The sequence below is a fragment of the Elephantulus edwardii genome, unplaced genomic scaffold (assembly GCF_000299155.1).
Source record: "Elephantulus edwardii isolate Elephantulus edwardi_28Jun2011 unplaced genomic scaffold, EleEdw1.0 scaffold00008, whole genome shotgun sequence".
In the NCBI taxonomy this organism is placed as follows: Eukaryota; Metazoa; Chordata; class Mammalia; order Macroscelidea; family Macroscelididae; genus Elephantulus; species Elephantulus edwardii.
Genome location: NW_006399758.1, coordinates 14750057 through 14767961, shown reverse-complemented (window position 1 = coordinate 14767961; position 17905 = coordinate 14750057). Strand labels below are relative to the sequence as shown.

Genomic DNA, 17905 nt, shown 5'->3' with positions numbered 1-17905 from the left:
AAATATCTAGAAGTTACTCCCCAAAACCATTATGGACAATGCTTCCTTAAAAGCTTTCACTCAAAGCACTGGTGACCCTGTAATACCAACTGCACCGTTAAGATTTTCTCTGAGAAACAGTTCTGGTGATGTAGTCTGTAGCAAATTGTTCTGCGACTCCCAAGGTGGACCTTCACAAACACCGTGGGTTCCACAGGGAGAAGGATGGGCAGTCTCCTCCTGTGCCATTTACAGCTTCAGAAAAGCTGCTGGAAGATCAGCTACGAGTTGGTAGTGACTCAATACAATGAGGTAAGAAAGAGGGAAATGTGGACGTTATCTGGGAGGATACATGTATTTTTTAAATTTGTATTTTTTATTTATTATTTTTTACTAGTTTATTTACAGAATTCTAATACAATTTGAACAAATTCTTTCCATTTCCCTCACTGCGCCCCCCCCCCATCAAACTGTACAATCCAATGATTAATCCCCTGTTTAGGTGTTTTGTTGTTTTTTTTTTGAGTACTGTGTATCAATTAAGGTAAAGCTTTTAGACTAATAATTCAATGCTCATACACTCGCACTGTCCCTGTACTGTAGGACTGAATACTTGCGTGTTTCTTATAGAGGAGCTCTGGTGGCTTAGTCTGTAGGGAGTTGCACTGCTAACCCGAACATGGTACCTCCCTGGCAGCTCTGTGAGAGAAAGATGGTTCATCTCCTCCCAGGCTATCTACCACCTCAAGAAACATGCTGTAGGTCAATTCTGACTCGACAGCAAGGAGTTTCACTTTGGAGTTTCAATAAGAGGAATATTTCTCTTGAAAAGCGAGGTGGAGAAGTCAAAGGTATTGAGCAGGATCTTCCCTGCTCTCTAGCATGATTAGAGCAGTGTCTGTAATTGCCTGATGACGGGAACAAGGGACCGATGACACAGTGATCATTTCTTCAGCCTAAACCAACCTTAGCCTTCTCATTAGACCCACTAATGTAAAGATGTGGAGGAAAGAGCTTGCTCTCAAGTGACACTTTTCAATTCCTCTTTTTACTCCATAGAGTAAGGTATTAAAAAAAAATTGTTGACAGTATGGCATTAGTTTCCTCATAGTAAATTTGGAAAATGGAACAAAGGTAGTCTCAGTCAGCAAAACTGGAGCTTGTGTAAGTCAGCCTCCCAAAGACACATTTGTAATGTGTTCATATTGTTCCGTTTCATAGCATGCGAACTGCCTCAAAATCTTAGCATTTCTTCTGTTGACTCAACGACTTCAGATGTATTGTTTGTGTTTCTAGTTTCATGTTCACAGTGAACACGCCATCAACATGCCTGCTCTTACGTCACTGCACTTGGCCCAGATAAGAAGCCCCATTATAGCTGTCTTAATTCTTTTTATTAATTTTCCTATACTAGCTCGAATGGTTTGGTGTATTTTTACATAATTATGGTGCAAGTGAAAGGCTTGGGGGGGAAAAGTACAACCATTACGGTATCAAAGCAGAATAAATATTTGCAGAAAAATTCTGCCATAACTTAATATTTTGCATATGAGCCCTTGTACAAAATCTTGAGTTATTCCTGGGGCTTAGTCCAAAAGAGCATGTCTGTGGCCCAGCCCTGGAAGGCCAGAGATGATGATGGATCGGAAAAAAGGTCAGCTTGAGTCACCGTGCCAAGAATAATGACAGAGAGACCAACAAGGCAGGATAACGGTGTGACCAGAGTTCTAAACAGGAGTGTGTGCCTGCCCACATGGGGAGACGGACCCAACGGTGCTGGATTCATACTCCCCACACCCGAGTGGGATTCAGCAGCTTTGTGTATTGAGAATTTTTCCCAGCCAGCCATGCGAGCATTTTATAATCCAGCCCTTTGAGCCCTTAATGTCTGAGAGCTGAGTGCCAGTAGTAACTGAAGCTGGCTACTTTTATTTATCTTACTCTTCTGGGAAGCACAGGCCAGGCAACATAAAGGGAAGCCAGGCAAAGGTAAACTCTGACTGTTTGGTTTGTGGTGTTTATCTGAAAGATGGCTAAAGTAGCTTGTCATGTCAGAATGGAGGTTTGAAGGACAGCACCTGTGGACACCCCTAATCATTGCCATCTGCCCGTACTCAAATCCCATCATTGTATCTGTGGCCTGATCCAGGTTCCTGGCCTACAAACCTCATTCTTGGGGCCCACTGTTTTAGTCACGTGCTGAAACCTGTGAACTCTCCACCTACAGTTGAACACTGTACCTTCTACACACCAGGGAGCTGTGGTGACCTAGAGAGTAAGGAGTTATACTTCTCCAGGGCAGAAAGGTGGGCAGTTCCCTCCCATGCAATTTGTAACTTCTGAAATCCTGTTTTCGGTTAGCTCTGAGTAAGTTCTCTTGAAAACACATGGCCACTAGGACCATCCCAAACATTGTGGTCGTGGCTGTTGTTGAGTCAAGTACAATACACTTGGGACCATTGTTAGAGTCACTGTGTCATTCCATCCTGCTGAAAGTCTTCCTCTCTTTCACAGACCCACCACCTTTCCAAACATGCTGTCTTTTCCCAAAGACTGGCCCCTCCAGAAAGATGCCTGGACTATGTGAGATGAAGTTTCAACATCCATGTCCCTAAGAATAGCTCCCTCACTGCACTGCCCGCAAGACAGACTTGCTTGTTATTTGGTCAGTCCGTGGGATATCCAGTACTATTCTCCAAAACTGCAGTTCAAAGGCCTTGATTCTGCTTTTATCCTTAGTAACTGTCCAACATTCAGAAGTATAGGAAGCAATTGAAAGTAGCATGGCATTAAGCAGGTGCACCTTAGTCTTTAAACTTACATCTTTTCTCTTTAGCACTTTGGAGAGGTCCTTGTTAATAGATTTTTCCCAAAGCAGTATGTCTTTTTCAATTTGTGTATTACTACTACTATTACTACTACTATTCACTCATTCATGCATTTTCTTCCTTCCTTCTCCAATTCCTCTTATATAAGACTATTAAGTGTCATATACATATTTTTATTTCTTGACTGCTTGTACCAAGTAGTTCCTTGATTTCTTGACTTCTTGTACCAAGAAGTTCCTTGAGTGTGGATCTAAGTAAAATTAATACAAAACAACTCACATATTTTTTCCTTCTATCATGAAGTAACCTGTTAATCCAGTAGTGAGAATTTTGAGGATTTTTATGCTAAGATGTAATCCATATTAAAGGCTAAAGTGGTTTGTTGGGGTTTTTTTTCCTACAGTAAGTGTTTCAAGTCCTCTTCATTTCCAGCAAGCAAGGTTGTTGTATCTGCATAATTCAAGTTGTTAATGAGTCTTCCTCCACTCCTTATGGCATATTCTTCTTCATATAGTCCAGCTTCTTGAATGATTACATTAGCATACAGATTGAATAGGCATGGAGGAAAGAGACAGTTCTGATGTATATCTTCCTATTTGCTGAAGAAAGTCAGGGACTGCAGCCTTCAATGCATTGAACACCAACAAATATCAATATCAAGAAAATAAAGAATCACTTTACTGGACCAATAGGCAGCATTGTAGTAAATGGAGAAAAAAATGAGGTTGTGAATGATTTCATTTTGTTCAGATCCATAATCCACATTCTTGGCACCAGCAGTGAGGAAATCAAAAGTTGAGTTGAATTGGGAAAGTCTGCTGTCAAGAACATCTCCAGAGTGCTGAAGAACAACGGTGGCAGTATAGAGATGAAGGTGCACTGTTCCAGGCTCTGGTCTTCTCAGTTGCTTGCTATGCATCTGAAAACTGGACAATGAATAAGGATGATGGAAAAGTAATTGATACTTCTGAGTTTTGGTGCTGGGGAAGAGTGTTGAACATACCATGGACTCCCAAGAGAACAAATAGATCTTTCCTACAGAGGGTGAAACCAGGTTGCTCCTTGGAGATTGTTTTTAAATTCAGGAGGACAGACCCAAAGTTGTATTTTGGTTCTTGAGGACTTGCTTCTATTTTCTTCAGCTTCAGCTTGAACTTGCATATGAGTAATTGATCAGCTTGCAGGTAGCTCTTGTGGTCTAGTGGTAAAGGATTGTGCTGCTGATCCTAAGGCATCTGGTTCAAATCCACCAGCTGCTTCTCAGGGGGAAAATGGGCAGTCTCTTCTCGTCAGATTTACAGCCTCTGAGAACCCATTGGACTACCAGCTATGAGTTGGTTCCAGTCCAACAGCACATAAAACAACAGCATAGTAGTTTTTAGTTGCTTTGGGGAAATGAGCAATCCAATGCTACAGGTATAGAAAATATCAATATGCAACACTTTGGTAATCAAGTACATGCATTTATTGTTATTGTTAGCTGCCCTTGAGGCACTATCTGATGTATATTAACCCTTGTGCACAAAAAGAACCCCCCAAGGTTATGGGGAAACCATTCATCTACTGAAACCACCAGTGACTACACATGAACCACATTGGCAAGAAATCAAACCTAGGTCTCTTGCATGCAAGATCCAGTTGCCATCAAGTTGATTTGAACACATGGGGGCCTCTTATGTGCCAGAGTAGAGCTCTGTGCCATAGTTGTCAGTGCTGAAGATTTGTATGTAGTTCACCAGCCCTTTCTTCAGATTTACCTCTCACTGAACTCAGACTTTCCATCTTTTGGCTAGCAGCCTTCTGCACTAACCATGTACACTGCTCAGGGTCACTTTCTGGTGCTCAAGGACTTCTTAAAAGAAAGGGGCCACCCTCCCTCATGCAGGATAGCTCCAGTGGGACTGGTGCTTTTAGCAATATGGAATGTAGCTAATTAATTATAAAACTTTCTCTGGTGTGTGTCCTATCTCTTCCTTCGAATCTATTTGAATTATGTGAATATATGTGAGGATTAGCTAACTGCCAGTTGTTGTTGGTGAGGTGTACCATAGAACCTTCTGGTGGGTTTTCAGAGGCAGTTAATCACGTGGGAGGAGATTTTCCCATCAAGCAGCTGGTGGCCTCGAACCTCGTGCCTTCAGGAGTGCAGCTCAGCTTCTTGCCCATAGGCCACTAGAGCTCCCAAAATGCCAGTTGTTGTTGTGTACCATAGAGTCGGCACCAACCCATAGTTGACTCTCTGGCAGGTTTTCAGAGGCATTCAGTCACACAGGAGGAAATTGTCCATCCTTCTCCTACCGAGCGCTGGTGGCCTCCAACCATTGCCTTCAGGATTGCAGTTCAGCTTCTTGTCACGAGGCCACCAGAGCTCCCTAAATGCCAGTACTAACAACAACAACAATTATAAATACATATTATTCCACTTTTGTTACCAAGCCTATTTGGGGGGCAAAGTGTTAGTAACTTTGACATCCTTTGACAGAGCTATTAAAACAACAACAACAAACCCAACTCATTCTATCTCTTGATCACCTTCTAGCTTCCACACAATTCCCCACATCAATTCCAAACTGCATCTGTAGTTGAAGGGTGACAGAACGGATCTTCAGGAGCCTCCCTCAGGCCTAGCTGGTTCCTTTGTATGTTCAAATTGCTGGGTCTTTTCAGTAAGTGCTCACTCCACCACCCCACCAACATCCTAATTAGCTGACTTGGAACAGAAAAGCTGTATTTGTTCCTGTTCCCACAGTTCAGTGACTATGAACCCTCTCTAGCAGGAGAGGGTTTATCTGTTTGTTTATTTGATTGCTTTAATCACATTTAAGCACAAAAGAGGCAAAGATAAACAATGGGCTGTGCAGCCCCTCCCTGAACCAACAAAGCTGAATCTCAGTGCTTTGTTCAGACCTCTGCAACCTGCTGGTACCAAATAAATGCCAGCCTTTCGGCAGGGAACTCTGGTAGTGTAATTTATAGGAAGTTGCACTGCTGACCCAAAGATGGCGCCTCTCTGTGCTTCGGATCTCCTCCCATGCAACTTACAGTCTCTCAAACCCCCGCTGGAGAGGCAGCCAGGTGTTTTGTTGGTAGTTTTTTTGGGGGGGTGTTTTTTTGTGGTTTTTTTTGTACAATGACTTTTCTTCTATTTTTCTTTTTCAATTCTTCTGTCATCTCATTCATCACCCAACTGTACTAGGACATACAACACCCTTCCTAGACTCTCTCCCGCGCTTCTCCTTCCTGCCTCAACTCCCATCATATCAGCATTTTTCTCCCTTAAACCTTTAAACCTGCTCTTTTCTTTGCCAGCTTCCATTTTATTTCCCCCTCACATGTGTCGTATTTTTCCTTAGCATAAACATGCCTTATATTGTGTATACTTTCTTGTTTTTCTGTTAAACTGTTAGATCCAAGCTGATACAGAACTTTGACTCTTGTATTAAATGCTGACCTGGAACTTTTGTTGTGAGTTGATGTCAAGTAAACTCTATTCATGGTGACCTTTTAGAGAGCAACAAAATATTGCACTGCCTTGCATTATCTTCATGGTCTTTATGTTTGCCAACTTAGGGGATATATTCCAACAATCTATCAGACAATATTTGGCTGTGGTAGATGAGATTTGTAAATCTTTCTCTCTAGTCTTAGTCTGGAATCTCTGCTGAAAACCTATTTGTCATGCTGGGTTTTTATTTTTAAATGCTGGTGGTGTAGCTTCCAGCATCAATGGAAGTACTGATAAAGCTTTAAGCTTTATGGAAGCTGCTAGTACTTTAATGGAAGTACTAGCAGTATTATAGCTTCCAGCATACTGAAAGTACTAGTGGTATAGTTCCCAGCATCACTTAAAGTACTGGTGGTAGTAGAGGTTCCAGTAACACAGCAACAGACAAGCAGTTATGACTGTTGTTGTTGAGTATTGTAGAGTTGGAACTGACCCAGATGCTCAAGCAGGTTTTCGGAGGCTGTGAATTGCACTGGAGGAGATTCCCCATCCTTCACCTGCATAGCAGCTGGTAAATTCAAACTGCATAAGTCACAGGCCTTTGGGATCGCAGTGCAGTTTCTTACCAGTAGGTCACCAGAGCTACCTAGGTGACCAAAACTATATTACATTGTTTTATGTACTATTGATTGAGACTGTTTAACAGCTTGGCTCCACAATCAACACTCTTGGTACCAGCAGCCAGGAAATGAAGAGATTAATTGCATTGGGAAAGTCGACTGTGAGGGACCTCTCCAGAGTACTGAAGAGCAACGACTTCAGTCTGGAGACTAAGATGAGCCTGATCCAGGCCACAGGCTTCATAATTGCTTGTTCTGCATCAGAGAGCTGGACAATGACTAGGGATGATAGATGGAGAATTGATGCCCTTGAACTAGAGAAGGTTATTCCATATATCATGGACTACCAGGAGAACAAACAGGTTCGTCCTTGAGAGGGTGAAGCCAGGCTGCTCCTTGGAGACAAGGATTCGTCTGACGTACTTTGGGCATGTTGCAAGGAAGGACCGGTCCTTGGAGAGGTACATCATGCTTGGAAGAGTGGAGGGTTGGAGAAAGAGAGGGAGACCATTGATGAGATGAATGGATGGATATTGTGACTGGGGTAATGAGAATAGGTATATCAGAGACAGTAAACTAGGCACAGGATAGAGCAGGTTTCAGGGCTGTTGTACATAGGGTGGTTAGGAGTCACAAGCAACTCAATGGCACATAATGGCAATCAACAACATGTACTATTGAGTCAGAATTGACAAATAGCTGACCTTTAGGTGGGTTTTTAGAAGTAGTAATTCACAAGGGAGGAGATTGCCCATCTTTCTCCCACAAGCCATTACCTTTGGGTTGACAGCTCAATGCCTTACCACTGAGCCACCAGAGCCCACCAAAAAACATAGTAGCCACTGAGTAACCTGATATAGTAGTGAATTTATAGCCAACTTTTTAAGCCGAGTCACCAGTTAGTCAGCTTAGTTGAGTGAGTGCAGAATCTACTAGGCATTCATTGGATCCCTACCTCTGCCATCGCTGTCCCAGGCCAGATGCATAAGCATGGTAAAGAGCCCTGAGTCTCTGGAGTCTGACCAGAACAGATGACTGCATAGAATATTTGAAACTGGCTGACCTGTTCATGGCCCCTACAAACATGAATGTTGTCCCAAAACTTGGATCCAAACATTATTTCAACTCCTTAAAAACCCCATCTCATACATTTTGAATGTTTATAGTCAAAGCACATTTTCAGCATGTTCACGTTCAATCTGTTTTTGGAATGAAAACTTGTTTTCTCATGGAACTGTGTGTTCTGCACTGTGTGTTAAGGACCAATTTAAGGTTTTCAGGACTAAGCTTTGGCACCTGGAGATCCGTTATGCCTCCACTCTTGTCCTCTGTGACTGCAGCCTTTCTGTGTGGTTTTAGACTCTGTTGCTTTAACGGAGCCACTTCTGCATTAAAGCAGAGGAGAGGGTCTCAAAATGGGCCCCACACCCCTCCCGCAGCTATCTGATTTTCTAGGCTTAAGGGGAATTTGGAAACTGAAAATCCAACCAAGTCCAGAATGCATAAATAAAACCAAAATCCGGCTCTTAAGACAATAAACAAAGACTGAGGTAGCTTCTGTAAAAAAAGAGACAAATGTCACCCCTGCAAAGCCGGAATTTCAGGATATCTGAATGGAGACAACTGTAGTTTCTAATCTGAGAACAAACACGCAAAGAAGAAGTTAACACATTGCGTAGCTCGGCTGTGAGATGAAAATTCATATGTTGCTATTTGCCATTCATTTAGGATTGAAGATCTGTAGCAGGTCTTCATTGAAAGACAGTAAAACTATAGCTTGTCATTAAAAGGACTTAAAATTTAAAATAAAGAAAGTCCAGCCTGTCTCCCAAGGCATTTATATATTACTGTTCTCTTACGCAGAGACTTATACTTAATAAAATCTTAGTTTGCATTTCTTTATCCTTGAAATTTGTGTAACATAGTGTTCTTCTATTGCTTGTCAGTTCCATGGATACATTTTCCATAAACATTTTAATGAATTTTTTTTATTATTCTTTAAGGTGCTACACGTATTTTTAATTCATGAAGATCTTTTTAAAAAATGTTCTTGGTTTGCTGACTTCTTCTCATTAAAATATCCTCTATATTTTGTTTGCCTGATAAGGAATGAGTATTTTCTGGTTGCCACCACAGCAAACTTTAATCAAATCCCTAGGAAGTGAGTGAGGTATCTTCAGGTAAAAGCTTGAAGCTGTTGACACTTAATTAGAGTTGACCAAAGGCTTCAACAGTACTTCAAATGAGAGCCTGAGAACAGAAAGTAGTAAATGAAACTCTTGGAGCAAACAAATACAGCATGTCAAAGAACAGTGACAATAATGGAGTCATTAACACTCATTACAAAATGACTGACTTCTCCCTCAGTAATAGAGATTTACAGCTAAATTAGTGTAAGAAAAGCACCTTAATACCCTGCTTTCTCCAAAGACTTTTCCTCAAACCTAGAGTTAACCATGTCATTTTAGGTCAGCAGTTTTTCCATGAGTTGAATTCTTGTTAACATGTCTTTTCCTCTAAGTTCCTTGACTCCTTCCCTCTGCTCTTTCTCCCCTGAGAGCAAATGTCTTCCTCCTGATACCCTGACTTTTCATTGTTGTTGATGGAACATTAATCAAACTTCACCAGTTTACCAAAAACCTCAAAAATGTCTTCCAGTTAAGATACAAGGCTGACATTTTTCATAATGGCTTAATTCCTTAAAGTTGAGTAGATTGTAATAAAATGCTAGTTGCTCTTGCTCATCGTCTGAAAGTAAATTAATGGCTCTGAGAAGTGCCCAGCAATGTTTTCAAATAATGACCTGTTTTTAAAATGTTAAATTCACAGTCAGCATGTGAGGGCTCCTAGACTTGCTTTTCCTTTTTTCTTATCTGAGGTTATGGACCTCAGGAGAGCAGGAGAAGGTTACAAGGTCAAAGTCTTTTCCTTCTTGGAACTGGATGCTTGCTGGGAGAGGGTTGGCTGCAAAGTAGATGCTTTAGAAGAGAGGTTGGGGGTGGGGAGGTAGTCACAATTTTAATTCTGTTAAGGAACAGCTGGTTTGAGTTTCTTTCCACTTCTGTGTCCTGCTCCCTCCTCACAAATCCATGGAGAGAAAAGAATTTGTTCAGAAGGAACCAGCAACATAAAAACATACATTCTATTACTGTAGTGCTTTATATATGCCATCTTTGTTACTGAGTAAAACGTTAGGCAATATCCGGTAACTTGGTTACCAAGTTAAATGTTAGGTGACCAGATTTATCAAATTAACTGTCCCTGAACTGTGACCAGGGTTGTTTTGTCAGAAGAAATCTTTTAAAATGCAAGATGCTTATTCAAACATGTTAAAATATTTTAAACTAAAATTTCAAAGGAAATACATATAATAAAGGTATGTTGGGTAATTGGAACCTAACTGCAAAGAGAGGAAAAATGACTTGAATTTTAAGGACTATCAAGTATATGCTTCGTGATTTGGGACTGGAAATCCTATAAATATCCCAATTAGCATCTTTTCATTCTTTCAGCAAGTATTTATTCAGCGTCTGCTCTTCCCACACTTTGCTGGGGGCTAATGATACAGCAGGGAGTATATGATATATGAGTGCTTATATATGCAAAACAGGTGCACAAATGGTAACTCTTTTCAAAAGAGCTTTACCCCACAATTAGGACTTCTAGCTATAAGTCTATGTCACAGCACCTAACAATAACAACAAACTAAACAGTTGAAAGGATTCTGTTGGCATTGTGCTTAAAATGATTGCCTGTTAGCAAAAAGTCAGCAGTTAAAACTCACAGCACTTCATGAGAGAAAAGTGTAGCCATCTCCTTGCTCCCAAAAGAGGTTTCCAGCCTCAGAAATACTTCTGGGTTAGTTCCCTGTCCTATAGTGTCTCTGTGCATTGTATTTGTCTTTTCATCTATACAGTGGCTGGGATTTGAAAGACAGATCTGTTAAAAGTAACAATCTAATAAACTGATAAATCTAATAATCGACTATGACTATGTAGTAATTAGCAAAACAGGCATTATCTTTTAAAAAGAAAGCATAATTTGATTATTTAAGTTTTAAAGTCTTCCTCTTCTCTCCTGCCCCCATCCCATCAGAAGGTAAGTGAGTGAGTGAGTGTGTTGAGAGAGAGAATAAAACTCACATCTCTCAAATAAATGGCAAACCAGTAACAGATTTTTTGTCTGGACTCCTCTGTACACTGGCCTCAGGCTGTGTTGGTGTGTGGCTCAACAGCAATCAGAGGTCATAATTTCATTGGCAGTTAGCATCAGGTTTAATTTTTCTAGCATGTTCCATTTACCAAAATGTCTGGTTTCAGTTAAGCTTCGGCATTGACTGAATCAGCTTTGAGCAGCATGATGTCTGAAGGTACCTGAGGTTTATAGAACACATATGCTAATTGTTTTCAATCACTTTCCTTTCTAAACACAAAAATGTGCTATTTGAAAGCTGAATGGCAGTAGTTGTTAATGGCATTGATTATTTCTCATATTAAAAAGAGGACCCACAGAAGGTAAAAATGTCAATTTAACAAGACTGCCACCTACTGCTTGACAGAGTAGAAAAAGAATCTAATTAAGGCTATTTTTGTTTATTTGAAGTAGCAATGTGTGAATTTTTTAAAAATTGAGTTGGGTTTTTTTTAAAAGGGAGATCACTTGTATTATTTTTATTCCATTTTAGGAGTGTGACCAAGTCCATATAGACGATGTATCTTCAGATGATAATGGACAAGACCTCAGGTGAGCTGTTCAGCCCTTCTTAGTGTCTAAATAAGTGCTCTGCTAATTAATAGGAACTTTCTGTTGGTTAACTTTGAGCCTCTCTTGCATCTAAATAGCACGTATAACTTTGGAACGGATGGCTTTCCGGCTGCAGCAACCAGTGCTAATTTGTGTTTAGCAACCGGCGTACGGGGCGGTGTAGACTGGATGAGAAAGCTGGCCTTTCGCTACCGACGAGTAAAAGAAATCTACAACACCTACAAAAACAACGTTGGAGGCAAGTGAGGATCACCAGTATCTTAGTGGCTGGTCACAATAGTCAACAGACGGGTCTAATGGACCGCACACTTTTGCTTCACGCTTTATTGGATCACCCAGCTATTCTACAGCCATTTCATCTAACAGATAATATCACAGAATTATCAGTGGAGAGCCCGCTGCCCTGGCTGGGCTGGTCCAGCCCCTCCATGGCATCAGTGATATGTGTGTGACCTTGAGCAAGTTGCTTGACTTCTCTGGCACTCAGTTATCTTAAAGATGCTGTGGAACCAGCTACTCTTGCCTGAATTACAGACTGGGTTTTTAAAGATTCATCTGCTGAGTAGATGCTTTTATTAGTTAAGGCTCTTTGAATGTAATTAAAAATAGATTTCTCACGAAAAACAACATATTGATTTACCAATTAAAGGCTTAGGTGAAGTCGTGGTTCCAGGAAAAATGTTGACTTCAGACACTCAAATGATTGTAGGTGTTGTTGTTGTGTGCCGTTGAGTTGAAACCAACTTATTGCTGGCCCTCCAGTGTGTTTTTAGAGGCTGTAAATCACACAGGAGAAGATTTCCCATCTTTCTCTACAGGGCAGCGGATGGATTCGGACCTCATGTAGCCTTTGGGTTGCTTAGCACCACAACTCCTTACCACTAGGCCAACAGAGCTCCCTGATACAACCAAAAATCTCATGTTTCTTTTGGGTAGAAGTCCTTAGAGGTTACAACCTCCTAAAACATGGCAGGATTACCAATAGTAGCTTCAGGTTTAAAGTCTATGAGTTTAGGGGCATACCTCCTCATCATAATGCTACCAATTATAGGACAAAGTAGAATTGTCTCATTGTTGTTGTTATGTACTGCCAAGTTGGAATTAACTCATAGCTGGCCATCTGCTGGGTTTTCAGGGGCAGTACTTTGCTTAGGAAGAGAGTGCTCATCTTTCTTCTATGGAGCAGCTGGTGGATTTATTTGAACCATATGCTTTTGGGTTGGCAGCACAACAACTCCTTACCACTAAACCATCAGAATCCCCTCGGATTGTCCCATAGAGTTTCTAAAGCTGTAACTCTTTATGGATTTAGACCATCACTTTTTTATCCCAAAAAGCAGATGGTGGGTTTGAACTTCCAACATTTTGGTTATAACAGAGCAGTTAACACTTTACCACCAGAACACATTTTAGAAACATAAATAAAGGAGAATAAAAAAAAAATCTTTGTCAGTGGATTCAGCAAATTTATACCAGGATAAATTTGATACTTCAAACAAGGTGATAGATACTTCCTTGACTAAACAACTTTGTCTGTAGAGCTGAGAAAGACTATGCTGCCCAAAAGGAAGAGATATGTTTCAGCCAGAAGAAAAGATGCTAGGAATTAAAAAACAAACAAACAAACTCTGTAGAAATGTTCTCTAAAGAGTCATAGCTTAATGGTACCTAATAATTATAATACAAAAGAGGTCTCTGGGTCATGCAATGGCTAATGCATTTAGCTGTTAACCATAAGCTTAGAGGCTTGAGTTTATCCAAAGGTACCTTGGAGAAAGGCCTGGCAATCTACTTCTGACATATCAGTCAATGAAAAATTTTACAGAGCTCAGATCTCTGATCTAAACAGGAATGCCAGGCGCCACCGTTAAGCACAACTGTTTTAGTTTTTCACTTGGAAAAAAATTCGTGTAAAAACAAAAAAGAATATGAAAAGTCACTCCATGTACTTTCAGGTTTAAAGGTATTGTTAGCAGTAGTGTTAAATATGTAGTATTATGTGAAGTAAATAGACGTGCTGGTTTAGAAGTAGTTCACCATGTTTTTTGACATCCACAGGACTGCTGGGCCCAGCCAAAAGAGAAGCCTGGTTGCAGTTGAGGGCAGAGATTGAGGCCCTGACGGATTCCTGGCTGACGCTGGCACTGAAGGCCCTCACGCTCATTCACTCCCGGTGAGGTCTCTGCGGGCACATTGGTGCCCTGCCGGAAAATCAGCTTGTTGAACCTCTTCCCTTTTGTAGATTTACTCCTCAACAGTTTTTTCTTCTTGTTCTCTTAGGACAAACTGTGTGAATATTTTAGTAACAACAACTCAACTCATCCCAGCCCTGGCAAAAGTTCTGCTATATGGATTAGGAATTGTATTCCCAATAGAAAATATTTACAGTGCAACAAAAATAGGTGAGCAAATTTTTTAAACAATTTACTCTTCCAGGCTGGTGAAAATGAAAGTCAAGAAAATACCTCCTCCCCCATCCCCTTAATGCTAATGCTTTGAAAAACTAGAAGAATCATTTAATCAATGTATATCCAGTATTGTCCTTTGCTACCTAGAGAAATGAAAAGCTTTAATCCTTATGCTTTGAGGTGTTTACTAATAAAATTAATGGTCAGCAGTGAGACCTGAGCCATTTAAGCTACAGTTAATTCATTTAGCATCAATTTTGAGCTATGTTTATTATTTTAAGGAAGTTTGACAGAAATGGGCTATAGACAGGCAGTAGACTTCTGTTACAGAAAATAGAACTGAAACAACTCTTAAGAGCAACTTTACTTTGACTAGAGCTGGTTTTTTTTTTTTCAGTTTTTATTGCTAATTAGCGTTTATAAACAATTGAGTTCCCATGTCTGTTAACAAAGATGAAAAAGAAAAGCTCCCTTATAAGAAAAAAACATAATGGAAAGAAAGAAGGATAATATAAAGTTTGATTTGACTACAAAACAAGGCCTTTAATAAGATGGATTGACACAGTGACTCTAACAATGGGCTTGAGTATCAGAGATGGTGAAGATGCCGTAGAATAGGGCATGGCTCAGATCTGTTGTTCATTGGCTTACGATGAGTTGTCCTTGCTTCAGTGACACCTAACAACTACCACAACATAACCAAGGCAGAACAAACTCAAAGCTAGCAGTGTGGTGTTATAGAATTCTGTGAAGATCAAGAAACCAGTTAACCAGTTACCATTGTGGATTCAAGTTCATGTCAAAGTAGAAGTGTACTCCATGGGATTTCTCAAAAATAGATTACCAGGCCTTCCTTAAGTGCTGCCTCTCTCTGAGTAGACCCAAACTCCAACCGTTCATTGAGCAGTAGAGACCTATTACCATTCACACTCTCCTTCCAGGACTCTGTGAAGATCAGGAAATGGTGGTTAAGTAAACCAAAAAAGGATTGAGGCTTGCAGAGCAGTATGAGGAGGGAATCAATTTTTAAGCAGGGGGATTGTTTGAAGGTCATACTTTTTTAGGAAGGTTCATTGTGCCAAATTAGAGTCAAGTGCTCGTAAATATTGATGAGTATGGAAAAACACAGTGGGAGGTGCCAGTATTGGAGTAATTTGTGTTAGTCTTGGTGTGCAATATGTGAGCCTGGTGGGAATGGTAACAGTAAGAGTGGGGAGAGTCGTCTTTGAAAAATATTTCAAAGCATGTATTAATTTTTTTAATCCTTTTCATTGAGTAACATTTAAGTTTTTGTCAGCCAAGAGAAACTTCATAAAATCACATTCCCACGCAGTGGTCTATGTCGGAGCTTCTCAACTGCTAATGGCATAGAAATCCCATGAGGGTCTTGTTAAAATGTAGATTCTAATTTAGAAGTCTGGGAAGGGGCCCCAGATTTTGCATTTCTAAACCTCCAAGTGATGCTGATAGAACTGAATCCCAGACCTAGCTTTGATTTACAAGACTGAGCCAGTCTATGAATATGACACAAAAAGTCAGTCAGTTCAGTGGTTCTCAACCTTGGTGGCACATTAGAACCACTGATGAACTTGGAGAAAACAAACAAAGGGCCTGGGTTTCACTCCAAATAGTACTGATATAATCAGTCAGGTGAACACCCCAGGCATAGTGGCTTAAAAGCTCCTCAAATAATGCAGAAATGTAGCCAAAGGTGACAACCACTGGGTTCTTTTAGAGAGTCATTAAAAACAAGTATTTGATGTTTCATAGAAAATTGCCTATGTAGAGTCACACATTCATTCTTTAATTAGTTTTTGTAGAGTTATATACGAGCAGTGAAAGTTAAACATGAGAATAAAGGCATGAGTTAACGAGCTCTGGTGGCCCAGTTGGAGAGCATTGTGTTGCCAACCCAAAGGTGCACAGCTGGAATCCACTAGCTTCTCTGCAAGAGAAAGGTGGATAATCTCCTCCTCTGCAATTTTCAGCCACTGAAAACCCACTGGGAAGACAGCCAGGAGTGGATTCCAACTCAACACAATGAATTAAGTTTGGTTCTATGAGTTAACTGTTTACTCTAAACCTTACAATGAAGCTCTTTCCTATAATAGTCATTTGATGGGCTACCTACTAGAGCCTCCTGTAGATATATTAAAAAAATGTGTAAAGCTCTAGTAGTATAAAATTGTTCACACTATGGGTGTGGATATGGTTCTTATACAGAGAAAAGGGAAAAGTATATAGGAAGCAATAACTCAAAACATTTGAGTTACTTTTGAATACAAGTATATTTGCAAAGGAGCCAGGATAAAAAGATTTATTTTAGCTTTTGTTTTTAAGGAATTTAGTATTTTGCAGGGAAAGCCTATATATAGGTAACTGGAGCTCTATGGGTATAATCGATAGGGAGTTTCACTACTGATCTAAAGGCCAAGCCTCTGCTGCTCCTCAGGAGACAAACATATATATATATATATAACCCTGTATGTGGTCCGTGCAGTTTATACCTTCAGAAACTCAGTGAATCGTCTGCTGAGTCAGTTCTGACTTGATAACAGTGAGCTTGAGTTTTTGAGTTTATAATCTAAATGAGCATGAGTGATCTACTAAATGCCCAGAAGTATAAGTATTTCACACACTAAAGTCAGTTTTCATAGTCTTTTAATTTTACAGGTGATGAAACTAAAACAGAGACTTAAGCATTAAATATCCAAGTCAATAACTTATAAAACTAGGGGTTGATCTGATTCCTAAGTCCAGATTACTTTTCATTTACTACTGTTAAGTGCTTGAGTATGCACATTAATGAGGCATCACATTTATCCAGAAAGAGTGAGTGGGCAAGTGTCAATGAAAGCCGAAAAGAAGAAATGACATTTGAGCTGGGTAATGAAGAGTAAGTAAGAGTATCGGAGGCAGCTGGGTTAGTGCGAGTCAAAGACACAGAAGAGTGAAAATATTCCCAGGTGAAGAACTTAGAAGTGAGAAGTTCAAACTAGTGAGCAGAATTCAGGAGGTCCTCAAATTGCCAAAGCAAACTTGGAACTGGTCATAAATCGCCTTCAATGCTCTATACTCAGCAAAGGAGCCTTACTTAATTGAACCCTGCAGAAGGGGCATGAGTTTTATAACTGGAAAATAGGCTTTTTCAGCTCCTTTAGAAAAAGGATAAAAAGGGAGGATAAAAGTAGAACCTCTGATAATCTGACTCTCTCTGATTATTGTTTTATGCTTCCATAGCCTTAAAAGAACTTACCAAGCTATGTTGTTATTGCCTACCATTGAGTCGGATGTGACCCATAGCTGACACTCCCAGCAGGTTTTCAGAGCCGGTTGATCAGACCAGAAAAGACTGCCATCTTTCTCCCACAGAGCAGCTGGGGGATTCTAACTGTATACCTTTGTGTTGGCAGTGCAATTCTTTACTGCTAAGGCATCAGAGCTACCAAACTAAATACGATTATTTATTTGCTCCTTGTCTAACTTCCTGACTAGACTAAAATACCTTTCCAGCTAGAGTGTGTCTGTCTTGTTCACCATAGTATCTTCTGTGATAAGCACATAATAGGTACTTAATGACCATTTGTTGAGAAATCGAGCAATAATTTGAAGTTTATTCTAAAGATGGCCAACACAGTTGAGTTATACTAGGGAACTCTGGTGGACTATTGGCAAGAAACTGCGCTGCAATCCCAAAGGCATGTGATTTGAGGCCACCAGCTGCTCCACAGGAGAAGGATGGGCTGTCTCCTCCCATGTGATTATCTGTCTCTGAAAATGCACCAGAGGGTCAGCTGTGGGTCAATTCCAGTTCTATAGTACACAACAACAACAACAATTAGCTGAAAGGGAAATCAGGCT

General features: G+C 40.3%; 1 protein-coding gene across 7 annotated transcripts in view; it reads left to right on the top strand.

Annotated features, from left to right (window-relative positions):
* The window catches only part of EYA1 (eyes absent homolog 1 (Drosophila)), a 235543-nt gene that overhangs the window by 199549 nt on the left and 18089 nt on the right, over positions 1–17905 (top strand). For all 7 annotated transcript variants that reach the window (XM_006880459.1, XM_006880455.1, XM_006880453.1 and 4 more), the window contains 4 exons: positions 11557–11615; positions 11714–11874; positions 13695–13809; positions 13917–14038. In XM_006880459.1, the coding sequence (XP_006880521.1) occupies positions 11557–11615; positions 11714–11874; positions 13695–13809; positions 13917–14038 (457 nt within the window). The remainder of the gene's footprint in view (positions 1–11556; positions 11616–11713; positions 11875–13694; positions 13810–13916; positions 14039–17905) is intronic.